The 26282-nt window shown below is 39.7% G+C and overlaps 1 protein-coding gene across 1 annotated transcript; it reads left to right on the top strand.

The window, feature by feature from the left end:
• The first annotated feature begins 4050 nt into the window (after nucleotides 1–4050).
• On the top strand, nucleotides 4051–12530 carry c24h19orf25 (chromosome 24 C19orf25 homolog). Its single transcript, XM_063032245.1, has 3 exons — nucleotides 4051–4160; nucleotides 8391–8547; nucleotides 9999–12530. The coding sequence occupies exons 2-3, from the start codon at nucleotides 8412–8414 to the stop codon at nucleotides 10199–10201; spliced, it is 339 nt and encodes a 112-aa protein (XP_062888315.1). The 5' UTR covers nucleotides 4051–4160; nucleotides 8391–8411; the 3' UTR covers nucleotides 10202–12530.
• The last annotated feature ends 13752 nt before the right edge of the window (nucleotides 12531–26282 follow it).

The following is a 26282-nucleotide window of genomic DNA, read 5'->3' as shown; positions in this document are numbered from 1 at the left end:
TTTCTGGCAATGCACCATCTTAGATCAAAAATAAAAGATTATGTAATTGGATTGTGATCATTGTGGGTATAACCAGTTAAGTGAAATTATATATTTTATTATAATGAATGTGTTTCAATTATTAATGTAGCTAAATTGTTAATAACAAACTCAGAATTAAGGCTTAGTTTTACTATCACAGTTCCTCATCTTAAGGAACTGTAAAGAACTGCAAATAGATTAAGTATCAGGGTAGCCAGTTCAAATGGCCTCCTCCAGTACTGTATCTCTGAAGTTATCTGAAGTGATAAATGTACTGAAGTTGGGGCGGCTCTGTAGCATAGTTGTTAGCACAATTTACAGTACCAGCAGCCCAGGTTCAAATCCCATCACTGTCTGAAAGGACTTTGTATGTTCTCCCTGTGACCACGTAGGTTTCCTCCTATACACATCATTCTACAGACGTGCAGTAGAAAGCATTCAAGCAAGCTGCATGATACAGAAACTGTGGCAGATAGGAAGGCTCTAAAATCAGTGGTCAAAACTGCCCAACCATCACTGGCACCAGCCAACCAGCCATCAAGGATGTATATACACAAAGGTGCCATCTCTCTCATCCATCCAAACTTTTCTTGAATGTTGAAATCAAAATTGCATCCACCACTGTATTGGCAGCTCTTTCCACACGCTCACCACTCTGAGTGAAGAAGCTTCCCCTCATGTTCCTCTTAAACATTTCACCTTTCACCCTTAACATATGACCTCCAGTTGTAGTCTCACCAAACCTCTGTGGGGGAAAAAACCTGCTTGCATTTATCCAATCTATACCCCTCACAATTTCATATATGTGAGGATGTTGGAGCAGGGATGCAATCACAGATCCAGTACTGTGCACACAGTGATATTAATTGAGTAACAAATGCCAAGGTGCAAACAAAGTCAGGCAGAGATCAAAACATCCAGAAAAATCCAAAAACCAGAATCAGGCAGAGTTTACAGACAGACACAAATACTGGAAAGGCTCAGGAAAATTCACCCACACAATCTGGCAACAAACAAGTGAAAACACAGGACTGAAATACACTGAGCAATAAACAGAGAGGCAGATGATTGGTGGAGCACAATGAGACTCAGGTGGCAGCAATACAGGTAATAGTGAGAAACAGGTGAAAGATGAAGTACTCAGTAATACAGGGGCTGGGGTAGAGCAGGAGTGGGGACAGGAGCACATGGCAATACAAAACCACAGACTGACAGCTAGGGGGAAACACACAAAAAGACAGAGTTCAACTGGAAGTACTGACAGTATGCCTCTATCGAATCTTCCCTAATCTTCTATGTTCTAGGGAATAGAGTTCTAACCTATTCAATGTTTCAGGTCCTCCAGTCCCAGCAACATCCTTGTAAATTTCCTCTGTACTCTTTCAGTATTTACATCTTTCCTGTAGGTAGGTGAGCAAAACTGCACAAATCTCCAAATTAAGCCTCACCTGTGTTGTATATACTTTCAACATAACACCTCATCTCCTGTACTCAACACTTTAATCTATGAAGGCCAGTGTGCCAAAAGCTGATAATGCTTCCTTTGAGTTACATGTCAACAGTGGGAGACACTCTGAATGTTCAAATACCCTTGCTAATTCCAAGCCTCTCTGAATTTATTTACTATGCTGCAAATTTCTTAAACCCATAGTTGCTTCGATTGCTGCAGGACAATCAACACCAACTCATTGTGTGATGCATATACAAGCATCTCCTGGTCACCATTTTGCAAACCGTATCTCTTAGACTGTAGCTCAGTTTAACTTCAATTTACTGCTTGCAATTTCCAATAAGAACTGAAGACTAATTGAAAGCATCCCGAACTTATTTGCATTTACTATAAGAACTGAAGAATGGTTCGTTTGAATTAATATCTGCTCTATCCACATAACTCTAGAATACTCACTAACACTCTCAGACACCTTATGTTGTTCCTAGTGTCACTTTACAGACGTACAATCAATCTATATATATAAGCTAGTTTATGTATTTATATTTATTGTTGTGTTCTTTATCTTATTATTTTTGTGAGCTGCATGGGATCCAGAGTAACAATTATCTCATTCTCCTTTGCACTTGTGTATTGGAAATGACATTAAACAATCTTGAATCTTGACCTCCAATCCCAAATCTTGGGCAATGTTATTGCTTTCCAAAGAGGTATGGCTATTGGTGTTAGTTGAGTGGTTATCAGATGAGAGGGAAATCTGGCTCAGATACAAAGCTGACCAAAGTCAAAATAGAACAGTCAGGTTACCGTCTCAGCCATTCACTTGGGGAAGGTGCCAACCAACATCAGAGTAAAATAGATGAGGAACCATTTGCAGTAACTTCTTTAGGTGAAAAAGGATCTAGTGCTTTCCCGGCGTACATAACGAATAAACTCTTCTCGGGCTTCCAGCGAGTACAGGTATCAATTTTAACTAACGTTTCGATGGCAAATTTTGCCATCTTCATCAGGAAGGAAGAACCCATTGCTACCACCATCTGTCTTCCCTGTATTTCCAAGGCTTCTGGAAGAATCGTCAGGATCCTGAAGAACTACCAGATTAATACCATACACAAACCCGTAAGGAAGCTCAAATCACTGTTTATGCGGGTCAAAGATAACTTGGGACTCAGGTCGGCTGGTGTTTACAGAATTCACTGTGAATGCAAAGCAGCGTAGATTGGCCAGACCGGTTGCACAGTAGAAACCTTCATCAAGGAGCACAAGAGCTGTATCTGTTTGGGTTACCCGGAGAAATCGGCACAGGCAAAACATTGTATTCGCAATGGCCATAGAATTGACTTCAATGGCACAAAATTACTCTGCTGTGCCAATGGCTTTCGGGACCGCTATTCAAATAAAACTAAAAAGAAGCTTTTTAAATAAAACTAGAAGAAAAGAATTTTAACAAAGATGAAGATCTCGCTCTAAGTAAGAACTGGAATTCCATTGTAAACAAAGTGGGACAGTGGAAACCAGTTTGGATGAGGAATAACCAATCAGCTGGAACAGATGACAGGTTTATAAATACCAGCTGTCTAGACATGCCCAGGCATCATCCCTTATGAAGACGGCAGAGTTTGTCATCAAAACGTCAGTTAAAATCAACATCTGTACCTGGCTGGAAGCCCGAGAAGAGTTTAAATTTCATTAGGTGTTAAATAGGAAGGCTAATGATGGCAAATGTGAACTCTAATAGGACAGAAATTAGACAATTTATCACTGGGAAAATAAAAATAGCAGAGGGGCTATGAAACCTTTAATCTATTGGAAAACTATGGGTACAGTGTTCCCCTACTCATTTGAACAACATTCTAAGGTAATTGGGCCCTCCTGTTCACTGATCTCGACCACTTTACCATATTAATAAATTGCCTAGTGAAAAAAAGATTCAAGAAGTAAGGAGCCTTGTTCAATGATCAGGCTGTGCTCCTTCACCTTAAAATAGACTGCATATTGACGTCAGATGGTGAAACCCATCCTCAGCCCTGTTTGATTAATTCAGGAAGGGGAATGAGTCCAAGTGTTTGATCGAGCAATGATGACAGTAGGAGTCACAAATCATAAACAAAAGAGATTCTACAAATGCCAGAAATTTTGAGCATCGCACACAAAATGCTGCAGGAATTCAGCAAGTCAGGCAGCATCCACAGGAATAAACAGTGAACGTCTTCAGCCAAGATCCTTCTTCTGAACTAGAAAGGAAGGAGGAAGCAGCTAGACTGGGGGGAAGGCAAGGAGTACACGATGGCAGTGATAGGTCAGGGGGGGAAGGTGAGAGAATTGGAGGAATAAACTGGGAAGGGATAGGTGGAAGAGGTAAAGGGTTGAAGCGCCGTTTTCTGGATTAATTAATAATATGAAAGGGGTGTGTCATCCTCTGGGTAGATTGAGAGATGATATCATGAAGGGGTCTGTTGTTTCATGGGTTGATTGAGTGATGACGCCATGAAGAGGCGGGCCGTTCTGTTGATTGAACGATGCCGTCAGAAGGGGCGGGCCGTTCTACGGGTTGATTGAGTGATGACGCCATGAAGAGGCGGGCCGTTCTGTTGATTGAACGATGCCGTCAGAAGGAGCGGGCCGTTCTACGGGTTGATTGAACGATGACGTGGAGCCGCTGCGGCGGTGAAGCAGGCGGCGGTGCAAGGTAAGACTCTGGCGATGCCCAGGTGTGGAGGGATACCAGTCGGAGTGGACTTCGCACCGGGCTACCGGTGCCGCGCGAACCTCCATCTGCGGCCTAACTGGCGCCAAGACCCTCTCGGTCGCTTCCAAGTCCCCATCCCCGGCCCGGTGGACCCAAGCCATTCTCCACGGTTCTGCGGCCTCCGAGCGCAGCAGGGTGGCCCTTTGAGAGGCGATCTTGTCGCAACAGTTTGCGCCGGGCAGTGAGTTCCTGTTTTACAGTGACACAAGAGACCGCAGATGTTGCGATAAGGAGCAGCCAAAGTCCGCTGGGGCGGCTCAGTGTGTTGGGCCGCATGGGGTGGGTGGGGGTGGGTGAATTAAAGTGATGCAGGGTCTCGATGTGAAACATGGACAATTCCTTTTGCCGTCTCAGATGCTGCTCGACCTGCTGACTTTTAGACGCGCTTTGACAAGTTGCCCCTGTTTGCCAAAACATTCTGGAGTATCTTGAAATCCATTTTCTTAATTTACGAGGGGAAATAAATACAGTAGAGTTTGAGGATATTACAAGCAGCGACTAGAGGGAAACTGCTGAACACTAACTATATATATGTGCCCAAGACTTTTGCACTTACTGTAATATCTATATTTGTATAGCTACCTAGCCAAAGTGCCTGACTTTTGTACAGTACATATTTACATTTCCAGAAGTCATTCCATAAGTTGCTGCATGAAAAACTTATTCATAAGATAAGAATGCATGGAGTTGGGAGTATTAACATGAATAGAGAATTAGTTAACCAAGCCAGAAAGTTTGAATAAATGGGTGTTGTGCTGATTACCAGTCAGTGGGGTGCCATAGGGGTTGGTGTTGGGCCTACATCTGTAGAAAATATACATTATTGATTAGGGGACAGTCTACTGTATCTAAGTTTGCCAACGACACTACAGTGAGTGGTAAAGCAAGTTGTGCAGAGAGGCTGCAAAGAGATATAAATAGGTGAAATGAGTGGACAAACATCAGGCAGATGGAGTGTGACATTGGTAAATGCACAGTTATCCACTTTGGAAAGAAATAAAAGATCAGATTATTGTTTAAATGGTGAAAGCAGCATCCTGTTGTGCAGATGGACTTGGACATGCTGGTCCATGAATCACACAACTCCTTCAGTTACAGTAGGCTAATAAGGCAAATGATATGTTGGCCTTCCTTGCTAGAGGAATTGCATTTACAAGCTGGGAGGTGGTAAGGCTGCACCTGGAAAACTGCATGCAGTTCTGATCTCTACTTGAGGAAAAGTAGACTGTCTTTGGGAGGCAGTGCAGAGGAGGTTCAACAGATTGATTCGCAAAATTAAGAAGATTAGGTGAGGAGAAGAGATAAAGTCACCTTGGACAATACTCACTGGAATGCAGAAGATGAAAAGGGCTCTTACAGAAATAAAATTATGAAAGGGATAGATAAGATAGAGGCAGGAAAGTTGCTTCAACTGGTAGGTGAGGGAGTAGATTTAGGACAAAGATTTAGAGATGAGGACGAGCTGGTTTCCTCAGAGAGCAGCAAATCTGAAATTCTCTGCCCAAAGAATCAGTAGAGGCTACCTCATTAAGTATACTGTATTTAAGGTAAATATTTTTGCATTATTGGGGAATTAAATGTCATTGGGAATAGCAGATGGGTAGAGGTGAGTCCACGGACAGATCAACAATAATCTTGTGGAGCAGGCTTGACAGGCCAGATGGCTTGTTCTTGCTCATATTTGTTATGTTCTTGATTTTGGGTCTAGTATTTTAAAACCATGAGACATGGGAGCAGAATTAGGTCATTTGGCTCGTAGAGTCAATTTCACCATCCAGTCATGGCTAGTTTATTTTTCCCCCTCAACCCATTCTCCTGCCTTCTCCCTATAACTTTTGACACCTTTGCTAATCAAGAACCTATCTACCACCTCTGCTTTAAAAATATCCAATGACGTTCTCCAACCGTCTTATGGCAATGAATTCCACAGATTCACCATTCTGTGGCTAAAGAAATTCCTCTACATCTCAGTTCTGAAGGATATCCTTTTATTTTGAGGCTGTGCCCTCTAGTCATAGACTTCTTCACTGTAGGAAACATCTTCTCCACATTCACTCAATCCTGGCTTTTTGAAATTCAGTAGGTTTCAGTGAGATGCTCCACATCCTTCTAAACTCCAATGGTACATTCCCAGAGCCATCAAAAGCTCCTCAAATCATTAATACTTTCATCCTCAAGATCGTTTTCATAAATCTCTGGATCCTCTCCAATGCTAGCACACCCTTCCATACATACGAAACCTAAAATGCACAGAACACTCTAAATGTGGTCCGACCTATGCTTCATAAAAGCGTCGGTAATATGTCCTGCTTTTAAATTCTAGCACTCTTTGATTGAACACGAACATTGAAGTTGCTCTCCTTACATCCAATTCAACCTACAAGCTAATCTTTAGGGAATTCTGCATCACGACTCCCAAGTCCCTTTGCACTTCTGATTTGTGAATTTTTGCCTTCATTCCTTCTGCCAATTTGCATGACCATATACTTCCCTATGCTATTCCATCAGCCACTTCTTTATCCATCCTTCCAACCCATGCAAATCCTTCGCAGGCTCTGCTTCCTCTACACTACCTGCCCCTCCACCTACCTTTGTATCATCTGGAAACTTGCCAGAAAGCAGTCATCCAAATACTAATAGGAAAAGCAGCAGTCCCGACACTGACCTCTGCCAAACACCGGCAGCCAACCAGAAAAGTTCCCATTTTTTCCCTATTTGCCTCCTGCCAGAGAACCAGACTTCTATCCATGCTAATATCTTTCTTGCAGATTTATGTGCTCCTATCTTGTTTACCAGCCTCGTGTGGCACCTTGTCAAAGGCCTTCTCAAAATCCAACATCCACTGACTCCCCTTTGTCTGTCCCGCCTGTTACTTGCTGGACAGTTTGAACGTATTTGTTAGGGAAGATCTCCCCTTGAAGTAATCATGCCAACTACAACCTATTTTATCATGTGCTTCCAAGTACCCTCAAATCTCATTTTTAAAAATGGACTCAACCACTGAAATCAGACCAACAGCCTATAATTTTCCGTCTTTTGCTTCCTTTCCTTAAATTGTAGAGTGACAGCTGTGATTTTCCAGATCTCTGGAACCAGTCATGGATCTTGTGACTTTTGAAAGATCACTACTAATGGCTCCACAAGCTTTTCAGTTACCTCCTTCATTACACTGGGGTGTAGTCCAGTCCAGATAATTTATCCACTTTCAGACTTTTCAGCTTAAAATGATTGCATTCACTTCTGCCCCCAGGCACTCTCGAATTTTTGGCATACTGCTTGTGTCTTCCACAGTGAAGACTGACATAAAATATTTATTCAGTTCATCTGCCATTTCTTTGATCCCCATTACTATTTCCCCAGTGATCTGGAGTCCATTCTTGCCTCTTCTTTACTCTTCTTATATCAGAAAAAAACTTCCGGTGTCGTCTTATATTATTGGTTCATTTACCTTCATATTTCATCTTTTCGCTATTGCTTTTCTTAGTTGCCTTTTGTTGTTTTTTTTTAAAACTTCCCAATCCTTTAGCTTTACATTATTTTTGCAGTATTATGCCCTTGCTTTTATGCTGCCTTTGACTTCCCTTGTCGGCCACAATTGCCTCGTTCTCTTTAGAATGCTTTGGGATAAAATGATCCTGCATCTTCATAATTACTCCCAGAAACTCTTGCCATTGCTGCTCTACCATTTAACCTGTTAGGGCCCCCTTCCATTCTACTTTGGCCTGTTCATCTCTCATGCCTCTGTAGTTGCCTTTACTAAACTATAATATTGATAAATCTGATTTCCGTTTCCCTCTCTCAATCTGAGGAGTAAATTCTTATCATATAATGGTTATTATCTCCTAAGGGTTCCTTTACTTTAAGCTCCCTAATCAAATCTGGTTCATTGCACAACACCAAATCCAAAGTTATCTTTTCCTTAGTGGTATCATTCTATCCTGCTTGGTGGTAGAGGTTTCCTGTATGAGTGATGTATCAAGAATAGCCATGTCATAAATGGCATACGTCACTGTACATTGATCAAGGTTGTAAAGAAAAAATAGATTGAAGACAGGGTGCCGATTAAGTGTGTTCTTTTGTCCTAGTCCATGCATATTGTAATAAAATTTCACTCAGTATTTGTGTTTTTCTTCCCTTAACAAAACTGCATGTGCTCTTCATTTGTGGAAGACTGGCACATGAGTGTATGGTATGACATCAACAAACAAGAAGCGTGTCATTCTGCCAACTCGGCCTGAGCCTCCAACTGTTGAACAGATTTTGGAAGATGTCAGAAGTGCCAGACTGGATGATCCAGTGTTCACGTTATTCGTTGAAGGCAGTGAAGGTATTTTAATTTTAATCACAAATTACAGGTTGTTTCGTTCTTTCATTATCATTACATTCATTACCTGTTGTCTTCTTTTAATTAACTTTAATATACAAGATTCTTCTATTGCTGAACCATTGGAAGAAAATCATTATAACAGTAGAATTTCTGCAACTGCTACATTGTATGAAATAATATTACAGTAGGGATTCCTGAAAGTATCTTTTAGTCATTTCTAATTAACCCGACAACTGACAGTGGGTTAAAAGGTCTTGTGGGAACTGATCCTAAAATCTAATCTACTTAAAACTTCAGCACAAAATCTGGGTTGACGCTTCAGTACTGTACAAACAAAATGCTGCTTTTTCGGAGACATTAAACCAAGCAAGCCCTGCCTCTGCTCAGGCAGCGTTTCAAAGAAGAGTTAGAAATGCTTCCTTGAAGTCCTGGCCAATATTAATGCCTCAAATAATATACCAGATCAAGATATTTGTACATTATCTTGTGTATTGAACCTTGTTGTGCAAAGATTGATTTACAATAATGATACTTAATATTTCAAATGGTGTTATAATTTGCTAAGATGAGATTTAATGGAAATATGTTCTTTAATGTTCAGGAAGTGCAGGTGTAAGAACTTGGTTTCTCAGAAGACTATAAATATTTAAAGTTGCATGATGTGTTTAAATCAGAATTTACACTGAGCTTCAGTTTCACTTTTTCTTAAGCAGTCGGGTGCTATTTATTTGAGAATACTTAGAAGTTTAATTTGTACACTTTCCACCTGCTTTTTTGCCTGCATACTTTAAATTACCACACATTGAGTCAAAGTATCCCTTCTGCCAGGCACATCAGAATCGGGTTTATTATCACTGACATATGTTGTGAAATTTGTTGTTTTGCAATACAGTGCAAAGACCATCACCTCTCATTCCTCCTCATGTAACATGAAAGTGAGCTATTAATATTCCTGCAAGTGTTCACATGACACTTACATTTTTTTTAAAAGTGAACTCATCCAATGTTTTCCTTGTTCTCCATGTTAAGTACAGAGTTAGTTTTCTTATTCTGGCTTGTCTCCATCCTTTCCAGTCCTGAAACTTTGACCATTTATTCCCTTGTTGTGATGTTGCTTGACCCTCTGGCATTTTGTGTGTGTTGCTCAAGATTTCCAGAGTCTGCAGAATCTCTTGTGTCTGTGAAATTACAGAGATGTTTTCTTGGTTGCAGAGCACCTCAGGAGAAACTTAAAAGTCCTTTCATAAACGCCTATCGCTTTTGCTTTCTGTAAGCTAGGTGAAAATGCCCAGTAAAATTGCAACCTACGAGATAAGTTCATCTAATCATTCAGAACCCCAAAATCATCTTCTTGATGTAGCTTTATAAAATGAAGTATAAGAATAACATATTTCTGCAATGGGATCAGATGCCATTTTACTAAAAAAAAAATCCTTTCTAATCCCCCACAGAGATTGTGAGCCCAGGCCAAGCAGAAGTGTCAATGCCAGATGTGGATTCTCAGTACCAGCAAAGCAGAGAGTATGTTGAACTGAATAGGCATTTACAAAAGGAGCTCAGTGAGTTGGCAGCACAGTGTGAGCAGCTGAAGAAAGCAGGAGATCAGCTTGACATAAGTATTTCTGAAATTAAAGATAAGAATTTTCAAAACTAAGTTGTTTCAAGGAATGGTTATTAAAATTATGATTATATTTTAACTGATGGCACTCAAGAAAGCAGCATCTTCTAATGGACTACTTTCAAAGTTTGAGTATGACTTCTCCCTCTGGTTTTGTGAAATGGATGAAGAAGTGGCGTTACATATTTCTGAGATACTGCATGAACATGGGCATAAAGGATTTGTAGAACACCAGGACCAAGTGGGTGGAAGGCTAATGATTACAGAAATTACCAATGTTATCCAGCAAAGCAAAGTCACCATCATCATCCTATCCCAGAACTCCCTGAAAAGCGGTTGGTGCCGAAGAGTATCTGAGTGGAATCTGCAGCAATACATAGAGAAGGGAAGCAAAGTTCTCCCTGTGTATGTTGATATAGAGACTGTGCAAATTCCTCTGACTTTAAGATTCCTTAATGGACTTAGTTACAGTTCCAGATTCTTCAAAAAAAGATTGTTGGACTGTCTGAAACCAAAATGGATATCATTCTGTAAACCTGCATTACACAAATAAAGTTTTAAGTAGAACAGGACAGATATCACTGGACTGTGGTTCAAATTTGTGCTTTAAATTGCAGTCATCTCCAGAAATGGAAACAGATTGACATTATTTACAACTGTTTAACATCAGAATCAGGTTTAATATCCTTGTGAAATTGTTCTGTAGCAGCAATATATTATAATAACATCTATAAATTAAATTTAAAATGGTTATAAATCAAGTAAATAAGTAGTTAACAGAGAGGGAAAAGAAATACTGATGGTTCATGGGTTCATTGTCCATTCCGAAATCTGATGGTGCAAGGGAAGAAGCTGTTCCTGAAACACTGAGTGTGTGTTTACAGGCTTTTGTACCTCCTCCTTGATGGTAACAATGAGAAGGGAGCATGTCCTGGGGGATGGGAGTCCTTAATGATGGATACTGTATTTTTGAAGCGTCACCTTTTGAAGGTATCCTGGATCCTGGAGAGGCTAGTGCCCGTGATGGAGCTGGCTGAGTTTATAACTTCCTGCAGCTTTTCCTGATCTGTGCAGTGGCCCCTCCATATCAGACAGTGATGCAACCAGTTAGAATGCTTCCCATGGTATATCTGCAGAAATCTGCGAGTGTCTGGTGACATTCCCGTTCAACTTCTGATCCTTCAATGAAGACTGGTGTGTGTACCTTTTCAACTTCCCCTTCTTAAAGTCCACAATCAACTTCTTTGTCTTACTAGCATTGAGTGCAAGGTTGGTGCTGTGACACCACTCAACCAGCTGGTTTATCTCACTCCTATACGCCTCCTTGTGATCATTTAAAATCTGGGAACAACAGTTGTGTTATCGGCAGATTTATGGATGGTGTTTAACCTGTGAGTGTAGAGAGAGTAGAGCAGTGGGCTAAACACACATCCTTGTTGTCAGTGAGGAGCAGATGTTCTTTCTGATCTGCATAGACTGTGATGTCCAGCTGCAGAGGGAGGGTACAGAGGCCCAGGTTTTGGAGCCATGATATGATTATATTGAATGCTGAGCTATAGTCAATAAGTAACAGCCTGACATGGGTGTTACTATTGTCCAAGGTGATCTAAAGCCGAGTGGAAGACCAGTGAGATTGCATCCACTGTAGACCTATTGTGGGGTTAGGAGAATTGCTAGAGGGCCAGGTCCTTGCTTAGATGAGTTTTCTAACCTAACCTGCAGTAGATATTCTCACAAATTTGTCAACATTGGTCTTTCCCTTAATCTGATCTCCAAAGGTTTATCATAGCTCTCTAACTAATTATTAATCCTTTTTTTCATAAAATGGAGATTATAACAACATGCTTTCTGTACCTGTCTAGTATTCTGAGAGATGGGCTGAATAATAATTTGTGACAAAGTAATAATTGTGAGCACATCTACGTGAAACTCTGTCACAGGAAAGCAGCATACATAATCAAGGACCCCCTATCGCAGAGGTCATGCTTTCTTCTCTCTGCTGCCATCAGGAAGAAGGTACAGGAGCCTTAGGACTCGTACTACCAGGCTCATGAACAGTTACTACCTCTCAACCATCAGGTTCTTGAACCAAAGGGGATAACTTCATTCAACTTCACTTGCCCCATCATTGAAATGTTCCCACAACCAATAGATTCACTTTCAAGAACTCCATCTTACGTCCTTGATATTTATTGTTTAATTATTATTATTATTATTTCTTTTGTATTTGCAAAGTTTGTCTTCTGCACTGTAGATGAACACCCTAGTTGGGAAGTCTTTCATTGATTCTGTTATTTTTATTCTATAAATTTAATATGTATGCTCACAAGAAAATGAATCCCAGAGTTGTATATTGTGATATTAATATACATTAATAATAAATTTACTTTGAACTTTTGAAAACAGCTCATTATCCAGATAATTCTGGGAGCCTCTCAGAGGAATAAGGGAAAAACAATGTTTTGAAAGAACTGTGAGGAGGTATTAAAGAGGCAGATTTTAAATAGCAATCGGAACGGCATCTCAAAGATTTACAGAGGAAAGTAGAAGCACAGTGTGGATTTAGTGACTGTTTTGCAGAACCTTCCTCATTCAATGGACAAAGGAGATTGAGCTTCCAATTGCTTTTCAACTCAGTTCTCCAGCCCCCTGTCTTTGGCATCTTGCCCTGTTCCAATGAAGCTCAAAACAGCATTTCATCTTCTGACGGCAGTATCCCGAGGGCTGTTTGCATTAAGCTCAACAAATTCAGATAATCAGCTTTACCAGTTTCTATTTTTATTTCAGATTCCCACCATCTGCAGTATTTTGCTCATCAATGGTTTTGTATCTCGTAAGGGTGTTGTATTTTCTTTTTTTCCTCAGCGTTTATTTGTGTCCTCCAGAGGAGTCAACTGTCATATTGGGGAAGTAAAAAGATATCCAACACCTTCTCTCAGCTGCAAATGGCATCACCTTACATTATTCGATCCTTTCTTGGTCTTCGTCTTATCACAGACAGTTGTTTAGTTTTCTACACCCCTCTCCTTTTCCAGCAGCGTAAAACATGTCTAACTTTCCTCATTGGTGAGGAAATATAAACACTATCGTGAAGAACTACCCTCTCCACAGATGCTGTCTGACCTAAATACTTCCATCAGTCTGTTGTTATTTCAAATTTCCATCACCTGCAGTCTTTTACTTTTCAATATTCCAGCTTAGCTTCAATTTAAGACTCAGCAAATGAAATTGTAATTAAGACCTTATCCACAGAAGGTGAAAGGTGCCCTTACAATGTCTGTGGGTGTTTTTGACAGATCTGGGTGAGAAATCTGAAATGTTACTGTCCTTGCATTTTTTTTAAATCCCTAGTACTGTAAGCATTTTAAAATCAAAGTTTAAAGTACATTTATTATCAAAGAATGCATAAATTATACAACCTTGAGATTCATCTCCGTAAGGGCAAGCACAAAACAAGAAACCCAAAAGAACCCATTAAAAAAGACCAACAAGTACCCAATGCACGGAGAGGGGGAAAAAGCACAAATCATGCAAACAGTAAAAGCCAATGTCAGCACAATAACAGGATAAGTCACAGATATGTGTTGTATGTTACTGGTGTTGCACATGTAATTTCAAAGTCAATTGTAATCTATGCCAAGAATAGGATTAGGAACTGATTAGACAAGCACTTGAATCATCAAGGCTAAAACAGCTGTGAAGCAAATGCTGGTAAATGGGATTAGTATAAATCAGTGGTCCCCAACTACCGGGCTGCAAAGCATGTACTACGGTGTCTGCGGGGAAATGGTATGATTTGGCGATATGAAACGATACGAGTCAGCTGCAGGTTTCCTCATTCCCTGTCACGCACTGTTGAACTTGAAACAACCTACCAAGTCATACCAAATAACACATAAGACCTATAATAACACTAACATATAGTAAAAGCAGGAATGATATAAATACACTGCCTACATAAAGTAGAAATAATGTATGTACAGTGTAGTTTCACTTAACAGAATCGGAAAGTTTAAGCCAAAACCGATTTGTAGAAAAAAGACCTGCAGGTACACGCATGCGCATGTTGCAGGTGCCCGCGCAAGGCTTCATCGTCATGGTAGTCTTTCTCAGGGTAAACATAAGTGTCCCGTATTTGACTGCTACTTTTGTCCTTCATTTGGGAATGAGAAAGTTGGCAACCCTACTTGAACATCCCACTCCCCGTCGGCTGGTCTGCAAGAATATTGTCAATATTAAACCGGTCCACAGTGTAATAAGGGTTAGAGACCCCTGGTATAGGTGGTTACTTGCTGGTCAGCATAGATACAATGGGCCAAAAGGCTTATCACTTCTGAATGATTATAAGACCATACGATATAGGAGCAGAATTAGGCCATTCAGTCCATCATATCTGCTCCGCCATTTCATTGTAGCTGATCCATTATATTGGCCCCAGTCTCCTGCCTTCTTGGTATTCCTGACTAATCAACCTCTGCCTTAAATATAACCAATGACTTGGCCTTCACGTCCACCTGTGGCAACAAATTCCACAGGTGCACCTCGCTCTAGCGAAAAAAATTCCTCCTCATTGCCATTTTGAATGGACACTGCTCTATTCTGAGGCTGTGTCCTCTGGTCTGACATGTACTACGGTGTCTGCTGGGAAATGATCACATAACTAGGCATTCACTCTCTTGATGGTGTTGCTATACTAATGTGTACAACTCAGCTGAAAGACAGATCAGGCTGCAAATTTTCAAATCACAACATGCACAGAAATGCATTAAATATTTTATGCTTTGATTAAAGTATTTAGTTTGTTATGTATACTTTAAAGTTAGTTAATTGAATTTATACCTCCTAATACTGCAGATTTGTAATAATTTGGTTGAGTTCTCAGTTATAATGTAAATTGTAAGTTTTACTACAAACCTCCAATCTTTCATACAGACTAATCTTTTCAATGCCTCTCTTCACAAAATGAAATGGTGACAAAGAATGATAGCTAAGTGATTGCATGCAATGGCCTGTACAGTACATGGCCACACAGATCAGGAAGTTTTAAGTTCCAATTACTTACTACATTAACTGATTTCTCCTCCAATGGGAAGTTTGATGCTACAGTTGGATCTTGTTAAGCCGTGTTATTGTTACTGGCCATGGTTCAGTCAGTGATTTCTTCCCCATTCTGATATTTGGCCTGAACAACAACTGAACCCCTTGACTATGTATGCCTGCTTTTATGCATTGAGCTGCTGTCAGATGATTGGCTGATTAGATACTTCCATTAATAAGCTGATGTACCTAATAAAGTGGCCACCGGCCATTGTGTGAGAAATTTAAATTGATGTGATGGTCCATCAGTTAAGTAGACTTCCTGAGGCACCATTTGCTTGAAATACATTTATAAAAGTTGCCTACATCCCGTAGAATGGACTCTGTGCATTCTTGTAAAGCATTTACAATGAAAATTAAATTAATGATAAGTATCTAATTTTTATCAGTCATCCAAACAGAACGTTGTCTTGCAGAACAGCTGAAGTTACAATTCCAAAGAGATTCAGATCAATAGTGACTGATTAATTTCTCTGAATAAGTATATGCATAAAGTAGAAATTTGACAAATTGTTATTTCAATAGACTGAAAGGGAAATATATTCAACTTTGAAATGAAAATGCTGGCAAAATTTCAAAGGTTTTTAAGCTCCATATGAACAGATTAGAAACTTATAATCAAGTGTTAAAAGGAACCAATTTTTGAAATAAGTGGCATAACCAGGTAAAGGAAGGATGAGCACCACATAACTTCAATTCCAGTGCAACATAGGGGAGAAAACAAATAAATTAATGTGAAGCTTAAATCTTTTACAGGGTTTGAAAGTTCAAGGTAAATTTATTATTAGAGTACATACATGTCACCGCATACAACCCCAAGATTCTTTTTAAACAGGAACTGCTATCTGTAAAGAAACTGTGCAAATGCAGATAATAAATAAATAACGAGCATGAAATAACAAAATAAGGAGTCCTTAAATGAGTGTAGCTATCCCCTTTTGTTCAAGAGCCTGATGGTTGAAGGGTAATAACTGTTCTTGAACCTGCTGGTATGATTCCTGAGGTTCTTGATGGCCGCAGCAAGAAAAGAGCAAGGCCTGAGTGGTGAGGATCTTTGCTGATGGATGTTGCTTTTCTATGGCAACGTATCATGTAGATCTGCTCAGTAGTTGGGAGGATTTTACCTATGACACAATGGGCTAAGTCCACTGTTTTTTGTAGGAATTTCCGCTCAAAAGGCATCAGTATTCCCATACCAGGCTAGAATGCCCCCAATCGGCACACTTTCCACCACATATCTAGAGAGGTTTTCCAAGGATTTTGATGACATGCCAAATCTCTGCAGACTCCTAAGGAAATAGAGACACTGTTGTGCATTCTTCACAATTATATTTATTGATGGGTCCAGGACAATTCCTCTGAAATAGTGACACCCAGGAATTTAAAGTTACTGACCCTCTCCACCTCTGATCCTCTGATGATTACTGGCTCATGGACCACTAGTTTCCCTCTCCTGAAGTCTACTATCAGTTCCTTGGTCTTTTGGCATGAGTGAAGGTCAATGTCAAGCTCTGTCTAAATACTATGCCAAATCTCAAATCCTAATAGAAAATTTACATCAGATTTATAGCAAATACACTGGACAACAAAGGTTTTACTTCCTGAATACTTTTGGGTGTATCTTGCGGATCTTGGGCTGCTGATCATGAAAATCACCATGCAATTTCCCAATCACGCACCATTTTATAAAATCACCTATATTTGTTATTTCAATTCGTAGTTCAAATTAGAGTAACTGATGTCAAGATTGAGGAAGGCATTTTTGTTTGTCCACAATCGAACAGTCATCAATGACAGGAAATTTAAAAAACTTCTAGTGGGACCGGAGAAAATTGCATGGAAGGCATTCAAGGATGTTGCAGAATATTTTCATAACTGCGGAGCACCAAACTACATGTAGCTGGTTGACAACATGCTTCAAGCATACAAAACCATGAAGTGCAATGTGTCACTAAAGGTTCACTTTCTGCATTCCCATTTAGACTTCTTCCCTGAAAATCTTGGCGCTGTCAGTGACAAGAATGGTGAATGGTTTCATCAGGACATTATGGTCATGGGGAAACAATATCAGGGCAACTGGATTCCATCAAAGCTGGCTGATCATTGTTGAACACTTAAGCAAGAAGCCTCAGAAACTGAGTACAAATGAAAATCATCAACAAAACATTTTTAGCTTATTTGAACTATTGCAAAGCATCAGCACTATTAGGCAATTAAGTACATTATATGCAATAAAAGTTAACTTCTTGTTTCTCCAAATTCCAAAATGATACAGTGTTTTGTTTACATTGTTGCATTGTAGTCAATAGACCAAGACCATCGGTCATCAGAGATTCCCACCACCCAGCTCATTCTCTCTTCTTGCTGCTGCCATCAGGAAGAAGGTGCAAGAGCCACAGATCCCAAACTCCCAGGTTCAGGAAGAGCTATTAGCCCTTAACCATCAGGCTCTTGAACCAACGGTGGATAACTTCACTCAGCTTCACTTGCCCCGTCATCGAAATATTCCCAAAACCTGTGGTCTCACTTCTCATGTTCTTGATACAGTATTTATCGTTTGTTTATTTATTTATTTATTATTCTTATTTCTTTTTTTCTATTTGTGTTTGCACAGTTCATTGAGTTTTACATTCTGGTTGTTTACCCTGTCGGTTTGATCTTCCATTGATTCTATGATGATTATTGGATCTATTGAGTATGCCCACATGAAAATTGATCTCTGAGTTGTATATAGTGACATATACATACCTTGATAATAAATTTACTTTGAACTTAAAAGGTTAATTGAGTTTAGTCCAGTCTAATAGAAGTACTAATTTTTACTGAGGTTTCTGTGAATGATGATTAATTGAAAACCTGCCCAGTTTGTATCTTTCTTCCAGCACTAAAATGTTATTGGTCAAACTGTGTTATAGGTGAGATGCTGTAATTTTATAAATATCACTGAGCATAGTAAAACAAACAGTACACAAGAAAGTCTGCAGATGCTGGAAATCCAGAGCAAAACTCACGAATTGCTGAAGGAACTCAGCAGATCAGGCAGCATCTATGGAAAAGAGTAAACAGTAGACGTTCCGGGCCAAGAGCCTTCTTCAGGACTGAAAAGGAAGGGGACAATGCCAAATAAAAAGGTGAGGAGAGGGAAGGAGGATAGGTAGAAGGTGATAGGTGAAGGCAGGTGGGTGGGAATGATAACGGGTTGGAGTGGAAGAGATCTGATAGGAGAGGAAGATGAACCATAGGAGAAAAGGAAGGAGGAGGTGACCCAGGGGAAGGTGATAGGCAGGTGAGAAGACATTAGAGGCCAGAGTAGGGAATAGAAGAAGGGAGGGGAGAGGGAATCAAGATGGATGTTGCCCAGACGGAATATAAGGTGCTGCTCCTCCACCCTGAGGATGGTGTCATCTTGGCACACGAGGAGGCCATGGACCAACATATCGGAAAGGGATTGGGAACTAAAATGCTTGGCCACTGGGAAGTTACACTTTTGGTGAACGGAATGGAGAAGCTCAACGAAGCAGCCCCTCAATTTACGATGGGTCTCACCGATGTAAAGGAGGCCGCATCGAGAGCAGCGGACGCAATAGACGACCCCAGCAGATTCACAGGTTAAGTGTTGCCTCACCTGGAAGGCCTGTTTGGGGCCCTTAATGGAGGTAAGGAAGGAGATGAATGGGAAGGTGTAGCACTTGGGCTGCTTACAGGGATAAAGTGCTGGGAGGGACAAATGGACAAGGGAATCACAAAGTGATCCCTGCAAAAAATGGAGGAGGGAAGGTAAAGATACGTTTTGTGGTAAGATCCCTTTGGAGATGGCAGAAGTTGCAGAGGATGTGTTGGATGTGGAAGCTAATCAGGTGGTAGGTAAGGACAAGGAATTCTATCATTTCTATCAGGCAGCAAGAAGATGTGGTGAACAGGGATGTTCAGGAAATGGAGGAGATGCATTTGAAGGCAGCATCAGTAGTGGAGGAGTGAAGGAATAGTAAAAGGACTTAAAAGATTTGACTTCATTGTATTACAGAATGGGAGCAAAGATGTTGGCAAGGAATGGGTGACATGTTAATGGATCCTTGTACAGCAGTAAAGTTCTGCAATACCAGTGAATTTAGTGCAATGGAGTTTACAAGCCAGATAAGTGGGATCTGGAAATAAAGTGAATGCTTCTTCTTAAACTCATACCCAGGACAGAGAAGAACTTATGAATGACAAAGGTACAACAGCAATACTGAAATTGAGGTGGTTATTAAGGAAAATAAATAGCAAGAAAATGAATTATTTTCTTCATAGCATTCATTCAATTGGTAGGCTAAGTATCAGTGAGGAAGAATGAGCATTAGTAATTGTACATCATGGAACATGGCTGATGTCTCCATGGCAACCATTCGTTTAGTGCAGTTAATAAAATGGAAGTCCTGTTGAGCAACACAACACAGGCTCGCTCATTTGTTCTTAGTAGAGAAAGTGGGCACTGTTGACTTAAGAAATAAACTATTTAAGCATCTGAAAATTGATTTCTACATCTCAGAATCTCCAGTTACTATAGAAATATTGTGCAATGTCATATACAGTTCTCTTGTCTTCTCACAATCCCACTAATTATGGAGATATTTACAAGAAATACAACCTTATGGCACTGAAATGTTCTACCAAGGCAAAAATAGCAATCGTTTTGGTTTCTCTTGCTGAAGTAGGTTTTCTTTGAAGAACTGTGTACTGTATAATATTACAAAGATCCAAAAATAGGAATGCAGTTTGGCTCTGCTCTGTACTACTTATTTTACCTAACACACATTAACCTACTGAATCTTTATTCCTGAAGATATCTTATATCATTATATTCTTAACCCTGCTGAGCCTAGTGTTATAGATGAAACAATTTGATATGACAGTGACTGTGATAACATCTTTTAATACATATTTTTCATAAAAATGAAAACTAATACTCTTATCATTCAACATTTTAATCAAATGAGAAAGACATGGAATCATGGAGTAAATCTCTTTACAAATAACCAAATCATGCCTTTTTTATTGCTGTGTGAAATAATTAACATTCTCTGCCAAGCAGCTTATTGCCTCAAAATGCTAAAAATAGCAACAGTCAAATAAATGGCAAAACATAATTAATTATTTCATCAAACTTTATTTAATGAATTTAAGTTGAACAATGTGGTTAAATTCTAAGGAATTATTTTAGGCTAAATATTGAAATGTGAATGCACAGAGGCCGAAACATAGAAATTGAACACATACAAATTATGTAAGTCAAACATAAAGGCAGATTTGCCTAGAATTGATCATGCTTGCAATCATGCCCATTGTAAAACTGACCAAAGCAATATGTGTGTGATATGTCTTTGCATGGCTGGTATCTGCCCAGTGTCGGGCATACATGATAGCATTGAGTGACACTTTACAGTGCCAGTGAACCAGGTTCAGTTCTGGCTACTGTCTGTAAGGAGTTTGTACATTCTCCCAGTGACCACATGAGTTTCCTCTGGGTGCAGAATCAGAATCAGGTTTAATATCACTGGCATATGTTGTGAAATTTGTTGCTTTGCAGCAGCGGTACAATGCAATATATGACAATGAAATTATACATTTCAGTGAGTATATATGAAAAATAAAATTAAATTAAGTAAGTAGTGCAAGAAAGGAAAAAATACTGAGGTAGCGTTCATGGGTTCATTGTCCATTTCGAAATCTAATGGTGGAGGGGAAGAAACTGTTCCTGAAATGTTGAGTGTGTGCCTTCAGGCTCCTGCACCTCCTCCTTGATGGTTGCAATAAGAAGAGGGCATGTCCAAGATGATGGAAGCTATCTTTCTGAGACATCGTCTTATGAGGGTGTCCTGAATGCAAATAAGTATAGGCACAGTTTCATGCTTTGTCCTTGTTAGTTTTAGTTCAGTTTAGTTAGAGAGAGAGGGAGCCAAAGAATGAAGATTTGCTTCTACCACACACCAACCCACATGACAAATTACTGTAACCCATAATAAATGCACATCACAAAACGTAATACAAGCAGACAGAAAAAAGATAAGTATGGCTCCTAGAGTCACCATATGCTACCCTGAGATTCATTTTCTTGAAGGTATTCACAGTAGATACAAAGAAATGTGATAGAATCAGTGAAAAGCTACGCACAAGCAAAGACGGGGAAACAATGTGCAAAAGAGGACAAACTGTACAAGTACAAGCCAAAATATATGTTTTTAAACAGAATTCTCAATGTAAGAAAATAAGGAGAGGTCACAGAGTTCATCTGAAGGTGGAGAATTATTCAGCAGTGTCAGTTTTCACTAGAGAAGAAGTCCCTCCTTTATGGTGAAGACCATTTGGAAAGCTGCCAATGAAGTATTGAAGAATAAGTCTGAGTGAGACAAGTGCAACTTTCCTTCAGATCAGTCAGTAAATTTGCTTTCTCAGAACAGAAGTCTGAAGTTCCCCAGTGGTTACTCCTTGATGTTGTTTATTTTTAACTTCAGATACGGACAAAGATATGTCTTTACTAATAATTTGTCTTAACACAATCATTCAATCCACTTCTACTATGTAATTTTAAAAGTTGGTGCATGTCTTGTTCTATAACTTAATTCAAAATGTATGTTCCTGATGATTTAGAGTGGATTGCCATGCTAGTAAGCCCTTAAATGTTGTGATTGGTTGACCAAAATTGTAAGAGTGTAAAACCAGGGGCAAGTCTTTATTGTACTGAGTGAAAGTACAACTTTAAATTCCTTGGCGTTATCATTCATATGACCTGTCCTGGGCCAAGCACCTAAGTGCAATTACGAAGAAAGCACGGCAGCACCTCTACTTCCTTAGAAGTTTGCGAAGATTTGGTATGACATCTAAAACTTCGACAAACTTCTATAGATGTGTGGTGCAGAGTATAATGACTGGATACATCACAGCCTGGTATGGAAACATGAGTGCCTTTGAATGAAAAATCCTACAAAAAGTACTGGATATATTCCAGTCCATCACGGGTAAAACCCTCCCACCACTGAGTACATCTACAATGCAGTTCCTGTGTTGTCACAGGAAAGCATCATCCATCATCAGGGACCCCCTCCACCTAGGACATGCTTCCTTCTCACTGCTGCCACCAGGAAGAAGGTACAGGAGCCTCAGGACCTACACCAGCAGGTTCAGAAACAGTTATTACCCCTCAACCATCAGGCTCTGGAACTAGAGGAGATAACATCACTCAACTTCACTAAACTGTTCCCACAGGAAGAAAAAGATAACAAAGTTGTTTGCTCCATTAGGAATAAACAGAGAGTAAGAGGTGGAGAGTTTCTTAAATGCATCTATTTTAATGCTAGGAGCATTGTAAGAAAGGTGGATGAGCTTAGAGCATGGATTGATACCTGGAAATATGATGTTGTAGCGATTAGTGAAACATGGTTGCAAGAGGGATGTGATTGGCAACTAAATATTCCTGGATTTCGTTGCTTCAAGTGTGATAGAGTCGGAGGGGCTAGAGGGGGAGATGTTGCATTTCTTGTCAGCGAAAATATAACAGCGGTGCTTTGGCAGGATAGATTAGAGGACTCATCTAGGGAGGCAATTTGGGTGGAATTGAGGAATGGGAAAGGTGTAGTAATGCTTAAAGGGGTGTATTATAGATCACCTAATGGGGAGAGAGAATTGGAGGAGCAAATTTGTAAGGAGATAGCAAATATTTGTAGCAAGCACAAGGCTGTGATGTGGGAGATTTTAATTTTCCACACATTGACTGGGAAGCCCATTCTGTAAAAGGGCTGGATGGTTTGGAGTTTGTAAAATGCGTGCAAGATAATTTTTTGCAGCAATACATAGAGGTACCAACAAGAGAAGGGGCAGTGTTGGATCTCCTGTTAGGGAATGAGACAGGGCAGGTGATGGAGGTAGGTGTTGGGGAGCACTTCGGGTCCAGTGATCACGATACCATTAGCTTCAATATAATTATGGAGAAGGATAGGACTGGACCCAGGGTTGCGATTTTTGATTGGAGAAAGGTTAACTTTGAGGAGATGCAAAAGGATTTAGAAGGAGTGGATTGGGACAATTTGTTTTATGGGAAGGATGTAATAGAGAAATGGAGGTCATGTAAAGGTGAAATTTTGAGGGTACAGGATCTTTATGTTCCTATTAGGTTGAAAGAAAAGGTTAAAAGTTTGAGAGAGCCATGGTTTTCAAGGGATATTGGAAACTTGGTTCAGAAAAAGAGAGGGATCTACAATAAATATAGGCAGTTTGGAGTAAATGAGGTGCTCAAGGAATATAAAGAATGTAAAAAGAACCTTAAGAAAGAAATTAGAAAAGCTAAAAGAAAATATGAGGCTGCTTTGGCAAGTAAGGTGAAAATAAACCCAAAGGGTTTCTACGGTTATATTAATAGCAAAAGGATAGTGAGGGATAAAATTGGTCACTTAGAGAATCAAAGTGGACAGATATGTGTGGAGCCAAAAGAGATGGAGGAGATTTTGAACAATTTCTTTTCTTCGGTATTCACGAAGGAGAAATGATATTGAATTGTGTAAGGTAAGGGAAACAAGAAGGGTAGTTATGGAAAGTATGTGATTAAAGAAGAGGAAGTATTGGCACTTTTAAGGAATATAAAAGTGGTTAAGTCTCTGGGACCTGACAAGATATTCCCTAGGACCTTGAGGGAAGTTAGTGTGGAAATAGCAGGGGCTCTGACAGAAATATTTCAAATGTCATTAGAAACGGAGATGGTGCTGGAGGATTGGTGTATTGCTCATATTGTTCCATTGTTTAAAAAGGGTTCTAAGAGTAAACCTAGAAATTATCGGCCTGTGAGTTTGACATCAGTGGTGGGTAAATTGATGGAAAGTATTCTTAGAGATGGTGTATATATAATTATCTGGATAGACAGGGTCTGATTAGGAACAGTCAACATGGATTTGTGCGTGGAAGGTCAGGTTTAACAAAACTTATTGAATTTTTTTGATGAGGTTACTAGGAAAGTTTACAAGGGTAAAGCAGTGGATGTTGTCTATATGGACTTCAGAAAGGCCTTTGACAAGGTTCCACACGGAAGATTAGTTAGGAAGGTTCAATCATTAGGTATTAATATGGAAGTAGTAAAATGGATTCAGCAGTGGCTAGATGGGAGACACCAGAGAGTAGTGGTGGATAACTGTGTGTCAGATTAGAGGACAGTGTGTAGCGGTGTGCCTCAGGAATCTGTACTGGGTCCAGTGTTGTTTGTCATATATATTAATGATCTGGATGATGGGGTGGTAAATTGGATTAGTAAGTATGGTGGTGTTGTGGATAATGAAGTAGGTTTTCAAAGCTTGCAGAGAGACTTAGGCCATTTAGGAGAGTGGGCTGAAAGATGGCAGATGGAGTTTAATGCTGATAAATGTGAGGTGCTACATTTTGGTAGGGCTAATCAAAATAGGACATACATGGTAAATGGTAGGGCATTGAAGAATGCAGTAGAACAGAGGGATTTAGGAATAATGGTGTACAGTTCCCTGAAGGTGGAATCTCATGTGGATAGGGTGGTGAAGAAAGCTTTTGGTATGCTGGCCTTTATAAATCAGAGCATTGAGTATAGGAATTACTCAATGGAGGAACTCAAAGGAGTAATGTTGAAATTGTATAAGGCATTGGTAAGGCCAAATTTGGAGTATTGTGTACAGTTCTGGTTACCGAATTATAGGAAAGTTGTCAATAAAATTGAGAGTACAGAGGAGATTTACTAGAATGTTGCCTGGGTTTCATCTCCTAAGTTACAGAGAAAGGTTGAACAAGTTAGGTCTTTATTCTTTGGAGTGTAGAAGGTTGAGGGGGGACTTGATAGAGGTATTTAAAATTATGAGGGGGATAGATAGAGTTGACATGGATAGGCTTTTTCCATTGAGAGTGAGAGTGATTCAAACAAGAGAACAGGAGTTGAGAGTTAAAGGGCAAAAGTTTAGGGGTAACGTGAGGGGGAACTTCTTTACTCAGAGAGTGGTAGCTGTGTGGAATGAGCTTCCAGCAGAACTGGTTGAGGCAGTTTCGATGTTGTCATTTAAAGTTAAATTGGATAGATATATGGACAGGAAAGGAATGGAGGGTTATGGGCTGAGCGCAGGTCGGTGGGACTAGGTGAGAGTAAGAGTTCAGCACAGACTAGAAGGGCCGAGATGGCCTGTTTCCGTGCTGTAATTGTTATATGGTTATATGGTTAACCTATTGACTCACTTTCACAGACCCTACATCTCACATTCTCTATATTTATTGCTTATTTATTTATTTTTAATTTCTTTTTCTTTTATTTCTTTTTGTATTTGTAGTTTGTTGCTCTTTGTACACTGGTTGTCTGTCCTGTAGATTCAGCCTTTCATTGAATCTGGTTATTGGGGTTGTATACATATACAATCTCATGGTTGTATATGGTGACATATATGTACTTTGAAAATAACTTTGCTTTGAACGTTCAATTTTGAAGGTTGTAATTCCTGCAGGATTGTGTTGGAATCATCAGGAACTGAAGGTTGTTGGAAAGAAAGGCAAATGACCATTGCAATATGCATGAACTACTCAACACATGTGGCAATCTTCAAGGCAATTTTTATCTGCATTACCATCCAATGATTCTGTCAATTCTGTACCTGTGTACGTTCAGCAAAGACAAGATTGTGCTTAGCAGTGATGTTCTCAAATCCGTTGCTTCGGCTTGTGTATGAGATTAGGGAACAACCACATATAACATCAATAACAACAACTTGCATTTGTGTTCTACCTTTAATGTAGTGAGGCTTTCAATTGGAGAGTTGTAAGGCAAAATTTATAATTGAGCTAAGTGAGATTTAAGATATGTGATCAAAAGTGTAGCTAAAGAACTGGATTAAAAGGAGTGAGAGGTAGAAAAGCAAAGAAGTTTCAGGAGGTAATGTCATGTTGAGCTCTCGGAAGACGGGACCCAGGTGCAGAGGAATGGCAGGCTTTCTCTGTCACGGAGGTCACAATATGGTTAAAAATATACAAAAATACCACTAATAATCAGAAT

This window comes from Mobula hypostoma, chromosome 24 (genome assembly GCF_963921235.1).
Source record: "Mobula hypostoma chromosome 24, sMobHyp1.1, whole genome shotgun sequence".
In the NCBI taxonomy this organism is placed as follows: Eukaryota; Metazoa; Chordata; class Chondrichthyes; order Myliobatiformes; family Myliobatidae; genus Mobula; species Mobula hypostoma.
Note: the sequence above shows the minus strand (reverse complement) of the source record. Positions and strands in the feature narration are given on the sequence as shown.